General features: G+C 43.7%; 1 protein-coding gene across 1 annotated transcript in view; it reads left to right on the plus strand.

Annotated features, from left to right (window-relative positions):
• Positions 1–7929, plus strand: part of ANTXR1 (anthrax toxin receptor 1) — a 181989-nt gene that overhangs the window by 128150 nt on the left and 45910 nt on the right. Inside the window, exon 14 of the mRNA XM_015421095.1 lies at positions 1893–1934. Coding sequence (XP_015276581.1) covers positions 1893–1934 — 42 coding nt within the window. The remainder of the gene's footprint in view (positions 1–1892; positions 1935–7929) is intronic.

Here is a 7929-nt window from a genome sequence, read left to right on the forward strand (position 1 = left end):
TGAAGCCCAAGAGGTAGCCGACCAACACTTCCAGCATTCAAGAGGTGCAGTGTCAGGGCTGCACAGCTCCTTAGCTCTTTGTAGCACAAATTAAACCAGAATAAATTAGGCAACACTGTTAAAAAAAATGCTCAATGGGTTATGGAAAACAAGGGGAAATGAGCAAATGCTCAATTTGCATAGTTTATACAGGTTGCAAAAATCATCTATTTCCTGGCACAGAATTTGGGTTTCTTAGAGCCAGACTAGATGTGGTGTTTGGCATGAGTCAGGTCTGAGGTTCCCCCAGCCTGACTTTGATCATGTCACACAGCCAAATGTTACATGCGGGAAACAAGTGTCCCAAGCATGGCCAGGACCCAGTTCTGTACCTACATCCCCATGGGGAGTGTTTCAGCTCTGGAGAATGGTGCAGGGCAAAGGCTGAAGCCTCTCCTGTGCCATGGCTGAGCCAAATCGGGCTCCAGTGCACTTAGGAATTTTGTTTCCTACATGTAACATTTGGCTGTAACACAATCAGAGGCAGGTCAGGGAAGCCCCAGAAGTGATTTGTGCAAAACGTCATGTCTCGTTTGGTCCTTAGATACAGAATTTTACTTACGGGTTTTGGTTCATGGTACACACAACCTTGGAAATGAACCACCTACTCACACTACAGTGTGTGAGGTGGATATACGTGCATGGAAAACAAAACAAATGCTATGCCATGTGTTTCCCTCACTTTACAGGATAAGGATTTAGTTCATGGATTTCAGAAAGGTTCTGGCCAAGGCTGGTTCTGGGCTCGGGGGAGATGCTGGAGGTGCCTCTCTGTTCCAGCTTTCCTGCTGGATGGCTGTCTGTTGCTCTTGGAGAGAAGAGCTGCAGTGTTCGCCAGCTGCTTGCTAAGCTGGAGATGCAAAGTTCTGCGCGAAATAACAGCCTCACCCCACATCAGCTCTGTCTCTATGGCAAAAACACTGCCAGAGGAGCTTTTAAAAATCTCACCCACATTGTCTGCTCCCCCCCCCCCAAATGCTGGAGGAACCCCTAAACTGTGCAGGCATTTTATTACCAAGTTCTTGGGGAGAGATGCATCTATTAAATCTAAAACGATGGATCGAGTACAGCTGCCTTGTGCTGATGAGGAAGTGGCAGAATGGCTCTGGTAGGAAGGAACATTTGGGACTGCGACTCACTTCAGAGCCTTTTGGCTCTAGGCCCTGTGAGCTACAAGAGTCCAGCTTTCTGATTGTGTGTGAAAGATGGGAGAACTATATACACCACCCTGGCCTCCTTGGAGAAAGGGTGGGGGAAAATGTGACAAATAGAACTGAGCATCTATATAGTATGTTTAGAAGGTTCAAAGTGCTTCAGCTTACCTAAGTAATTCTTACAGCCCCCTTGTAAGGTCAGCCAATATATTTATGATGTAGCTTTTGATAGGAGCCAGAGTCTTAGAGATAGTGGCTTATGTAATGATTTTTGTGGCCAAGGTAAGATTTGAACAGTCTTGCCTTACCAATGCCTTAGTGTGAGCTGTGACTTTTTAGTGAAGAGGGAAGAGCACTAGGCACATACTTGGAGGTGGCTCTGTTAATATCCAACATGTTCTAGGGATGAGCCCTGGCTTAGTTTAAATCCTGCCTGTAATACAGGGCCTGCTATTGGTTAGTGACTAACATGCTGGATTTTGCCTGGAGAAAGCCAGGTGCTAATTACAACTCAGCCACAAAGTTCCCTGGGTGACCTTAGGCCATTTATTCTCTCTTAGCCTAACCTCTCTTGCATGAGGGATGTAGTGATAATGAGGGGGGGGGGACCCTTTGTACTACCTTGAACTCCTTGGGGAAGAGGCTGTATGCAGGTGGTTCTGGCATTAACCTTCTGTGTTTATTGTTCGTTCCTTCTAGATTATTAAGGAGCCACCCCCACCCCCTGCGGAAGACAGCGAGGTAAGAGTCTTTTGCAGCATTCTGTTGTGTTTTCTTGTGTTGTTGCCACTCCTGTTTTTTATTATCCCTTCATGTCTTTGAGATACCCTTCCTTCTCCCAAACCCACCCTGTACTTTGTTCAGAGCTAGCCCAAAGATTTTGGGGAGGGCAATCGCCCACATGCCTCCCCACCCACACACACACCATGGGGAGACAGGAAAACATCACCTACTCTCCTCACCCCTGCATTATGGGTGAGGGAAAGATAAGACGGCCCACCAGGGCACCTCCTAGTGGGCAGGGCATGGCAGCAACAGGGCTGGTTGGTGTCCATTCCCCTCTGATACCCTGCTAGGATTGCCAGCTCTGGAATGGGAAATCCTTGGAGATTTGGGGGAAGTGCAGGGCTTGTGGAGGGGGAATGACTTCAGCTGGGTATAATGCCATTGAGTCCACCCTCCAAAGCAGCCGTTTTCTTCAGGGGCTCATCTCTATGGTCTGGAGAACAGAGCTCACCTGTGGAAAGAAAATTTTCTCAAACTGCCCACTCTGCCTGTAAAATATTGTGTATAGTTTCAACCGTTATTTAAAAAAAAAAATTAAAAAATTAATAATTGTATTTATATTAACATCTCAACAGAATACTAATACAATACTTTTCTACACAATACCAAACATATTGCCAGATTACAAAATATACAATGATGCAGGACAGTAAATTGATCATTTACCCTAACAACAAATCTAGATTTTTTCAAAAATACAGAATGTTGTTATAATATGTGTTTTTTGGAACTATTTCATTATCCATCAAGTACTCTATAATCGGAGACCAAACGTTTCAACCGTTAATGAAGTTAGCTTTGTTAGCAGCCGTTGAGGTGGTGGATCACTCCATTATACCACAGGGTTTACAACATGGCATAGGTACTAAGGAGCTAGCCCTAGGATGAGATGTGGTCTTTTTTGTCTAAATGTACACAAAGAGTTTCGCTGTGCTCCGCAGCTTCCTGCGATTTTCCCCGTGTCTACTCAATCCTCAAGAAACAGGATTGAGTAGACGTGGGGAAAATGACACGAAGCTGCGGGGCAAAATGCGGTCGCGCAGCAGCTTGTGTGAAATTCACACGTACCATCAGGCCAAAGAGAAGAGTGAGCGCAGAGCAGCGCTTGTGGGAAATCACCCAAAGAGTTTCCACCAGAGAAGCCAAGTTGGTAGTTTGGGGCCTAACCCACAGAGTGATGCAGTGACCAGTTCTCTCACCAGTATTCCTTAATAGTTCTGTCAGACCATTGAATTAGATCATCCAGTGCTTCACAGCTGGATGTTGTCAATATCCTCTGTCTATATGCTTGTCAACCTCAAGGTGGGGCCTGGAGATATTCCAGAATTACAGCTGATCTCCGATACTGAGGTGGCAACCCTATTTATGTAGCCAGCTCTATGTGTGTTATTTTCCTAAGTCCCCAAGCACTGCAGTGTTGGTTCTCCTATGTTGCTCTTGAGGCTGTGGTTAAGTGGCTAAGACAGAACAAAATGAAGCTGAATCCAGACAAAATGGAGGTGAAGCTGGTTGGGTAGGCCGATGTCCTTGAGGGTACGGACATGGTCACCTTGGATGAAGTTATCATTTGTAGGTCACATGAAGAATTTAGCCTTTACAGACCCAGCTCTGTTGTTTGAAAAACAGGTTAATAAGAACATAAGAGATGTCAATGTTGGATCAGGCCAAAGGCCCATCCAGTCCAACACTCTGTATCACACAGTGGCCAGAAATACCAGTGCCATCAGGAGGTCCACCAGTGGGGCCTGGACATTAGAAGCCATCCCACTGTTGACCCCCCCCAAGCACCAAGATGACAGAGCATCACTTGCCCCAGAGCCCCTATCTATACCTTGTGGCTAATAGCCACTGATGGACCTCTGCTCCATATGCTTATCTAATTCCCTTTTGAAGCCGTCCATGCTTGTAGCCGCCACCACTTCCTGTGGCAGTGAATTCCAAGTGTTAATCACTCTTTGGGTGAAGAAGGACGTCCTTTTATCCGTTCTAACCCGACCGCTCAGCAATTTCATGGAGTGCCCATGAGTTCTTGTATTGTGAGAAAGAGAGAAAAGTACCTCTTTCTCTACCTGCTCTTTCCCATGCATAATCTTATAAACCTCAGTCATGTCACCCCTCAGTCGTCGTTTCTCCAAGCTAAAGAGCCCTAAGCGATTTAACCTTTCCTCATAAGGAAAGTGTTCCAACCCTTTTATCATTCGAGGTTAATGTAATGTCCAAAATACCTTTTACATCTTTTTTATTATTTAATAATAATTAAAAAAAATATTACATCTGTTTTGTGAACTCTCTCTCCTATGAAATCTGCTCATCTGGCCATGATGATCTATGCTTTTGTTACATCACAGTTGAGCTACAGCATTGTATGTAGGGGCTGCCCTTGAAGACAACTTGGAAACTTCAGTTTGATACAAAACTCAGCAACCCATTTGTTTTCCAGGATTAGATGAGATGAACATATTTCTCCTGTTCTAAAACACTTGCATTGGCTGGCTGTTTGTTTCTGAACTCAGTTTACGGTTCCAGTTCTTACCTTTAAAGCCCTTCACACCTTTGGGACCCATACCTCTGAAGGAGCATCTCTTCCCATTTGAACCCATGTGCTAGCATCAGCTTCTCTTCACCATCCCTGCCAATCAAGTTTGCTTCTTTGTTCCCTGTCAAGCCCACTTTTTGTTCTGTTGCGCATCAGCCTGTGGCATGGGCTACTGGGAGAACGTGAGGAAGGCATAGAACTGCAAGGTGATGTCCCTGTTAGTAGGGATTTATGGGGCTGTGGCTCAGTGGCAGAGCATCTGCATGGCATGCAGAAGATCTCAGGTTCAATCACCTGGAACTTCAGTTAAAAGGACCAGGCAGTAGGTGATGTGATAGATCTCTGGCCTGAGACTGTGGAGTCAAAGCAGACAACACTTTTTTGTTTATTTCTTTATTTCGTTGTTAATCCCTTCAACCATAGGATGGCGGGATTATGGATACAACAAAAACAATAAAACAATAAATACTAAGATCATTTTAAAAGTGTATGCAAGAGATATAGCAACAGCTTCCAGCCAGCCCACGTTGTTTGAAAACAACAGTTTCAAAACAATGTTCCCGCAGTTTCAAAACAATGTTCCCGCTATGCTGTGAATAATATAATTATTAGAGCACTGAACATAGATCCAAGTGGGTAGCCGTGTTGGTCTGAAGTGTTCTCAAACACTAAACGTCATAGTTGACAAGAGATACCACACCTAGCTTCAATAAACAAAGGACAGTGTAACAGCAAACGTGAGATGGTTTCTATTGCTCCAGACACACAAGAATAATTTCTTTCATTCCAGGGAATACCTTTAAGGCTTACTGGTTTTTTGGCTGTTGGGAGTGAATTATATCTTGCCAAAAGAATTAGATGTCTGTGTTTGGGATTTTTTATAGTAACGTTCTCAAACACTAAACGTCATAGTTGACAAGAGATACCACACCTAGCTTCAATAAACAAAGGACAGCGTAACAGCAAACGTGAGATGGTTTCTATCGCTCCAGACACACAAGAATAATTTCTTTCATTCCAGGGAATACCTTTAAGCCTTCCTGGTTTTTTGGCTGTTGGGAGGGAATTATGTCTTGCCAAAAGAATTAGATGTCTGTGTTCGGGATTTTTTATAGTAACAATACTGACCTTGATGAATGAATGGTCTGATTCAGTGTGAGCCGCTTCGTGTGTTCATGTGTGTTCAATGGATGTTTGTTGGCATTGGTAGGGGATTATTGTTGTGGGTTTTCAATATGGTGTTTTCTTTTTGTTTTTCTTGAGTTGGTTATAAGGCACTGTGAAGTCCATGAATGGGGAAAGGCGGAATATAAGCATTTTAAATAAATAGTGTAAAGGTTGTTCATGTGTGGTTTTAGCTTCCATTGAGGTCCCCCTCTAGTAATTATAATGTACTGGCTATAAGACAGTGTTCTACAACATTGCAATCTGCCCTTTGTCATGTGTTGAGGATCGGCTTGGTTTTCAAAAGGAGGGTATGCTTGCGGCTGAACACTTTCTTTTCTCCAGAACTGTCAGATTTTGTTCTGAATCATGAACCCAAACAAATTTCATTACAGCCTGTCATGAGCATCCCCCCACCCATCAGTTGAGAACTTTGGTTTGGTTTGGGTGAGAGTCAAGTGACCCAACAAAAGAATTGGTCTTCTACCAATGAATTACATGGGTGTGAATAAGAGCTTTTGCCTCCTGGATTTCAGTTCTCAATTGTTGTCTTGAGTCTGTCGGGATCTGCCCGCATGGCAGCAGGGCCAAGCCACCAGTCAGCCCATAATTGAATAATCTGATGTAATCTTGCCCACATTATAGAAATACAAGGACAGACTACAAAGTCTTGGAAGGCCTGAGCATCCAGCAGCATGGCTATAATTTAGGAAAGGTGATGATTACCTCTGCAAAGAGAAGGCTGCTTGCAAAATATCAGCAATCTTCTTCTTTGAGAAACTGAGCTCCTAGAAGCTGTTGCGCAAATGTCAGACTTCGGGCACTGGCGATGTTGGCGTGGTTTGATCCTTTGTCCTGTAACCCCCTCCCCTTGCACTGGGGTTTCATAATTAAAGATAAAGAGGCACTGAAATAGACACATTAGCCCATAATCTATACCACGTCTTAATCCAAATGTTCTTCTACAATAAAGGGCTCAACTGTTCAAGGACGTTTCAACACTGATGTTGAAAAGCCTGGAAAAAGCAGGGGGTAAATGCTGCCCACAGAGTGGAGGCAAGGAATATGTGTGTGGGGCGGGAACTTCCATGTGGGTGCTCCATTGCCACTATGAGTATATCTGCATTCACAGCAGCACTGAGAGCTATACCCAGAATCACCTTGGTGTGGAAGCAGACATTGTGAAAGTCTCCTTTAACAAGAAATAGTTCCTTTATATTGAGGCAGTGATCAAGTGATAGACCGTTAAAATGTTTGTTTTTAATTCGTACTTCCAGGAAATTTTGAGTTGAAAGAAAAAGTGCATGATGGAGAATATCTTACTTTAGAGTCAGGGCCTGCCAGACTTTGATACCCAAGAAGAGAACTCCTTTCCTTTCCTTTCCTTTCCTTTCCTTTCCTTTCCTTTCCTTTCCTTTCCTTTCCTTTCCTTTCCTTTCCTTTCCTTTCCTTTCCTTTCCTTTCCTTTCCTCATTCAGCTCTTTTGATCACAGCCTTAAGCCTAAAACTAATCACTTATAGTTATAATGATGTTAAAACTTAATAAACACACAAGTGATTTGTTCTCTTCCTGGGTTTCCTATGAATTTAAAAGCAAATAAATTCTGGCTGGCTCTAAAGTAAAATGGAGTACACTGTTGGATTTAACATGAGAGTCGGAACAAACCCCAGATTCGGTCTCCATGTATTCTACATGAATAGTAGTTCTTAATACAGTTCCTTATTTTCACATTCGACTGGAGTCATTGTCAAATACATCCCCCCTTCCCAAGTGCACGCAGGCAAACACACACACCTATGAGGGTTTATTTCACCCTAATATCAGATTTGTAATCTGCTTTTCACAATGGGAGGAGGGCAAGGTGACTCACTCCCCCATGTGCATATGTGTCCAGTTTCACAGAGGAGACTTGGCAGCCTTCCTTCTCCACTGCAAAATTGCTGGTGTAGCTTTTATCAGCATTCAGTAATCTTTTCCAGATTGTTTCCTTTCCCCCCTCCCCTCTTCTTGCAGGATCTCATTGGCAGATATTTTAAACTAAACCTGAGCACAAATTGCTGACTTTAATGAAGCAGGAAACATATTATTAGTATTATCCATGAATCCTCCCATGTCTCATAGTGAGGGTAGCATTGCACTGGTCTAGTGACCCGCTTCCTCCCTCTCCTTTCCTAATAACCCTGGCCTAACTCCTCTGTTGTGGAGAAGGTGGGAGAAGAGAGAAGGATCTTACTGGCAAAGCCAGGAGT

This window comes from Gekko japonicus, unplaced genomic scaffold (assembly GCF_001447785.1).
Source record: "Gekko japonicus isolate JY-2015 unplaced genomic scaffold, Gekko_japonicus_V1.1 scaffold13, whole genome shotgun sequence".
NCBI classification, from domain to species: Eukaryota; Metazoa; Chordata; class Lepidosauria; order Squamata; family Gekkonidae; genus Gekko; species Gekko japonicus.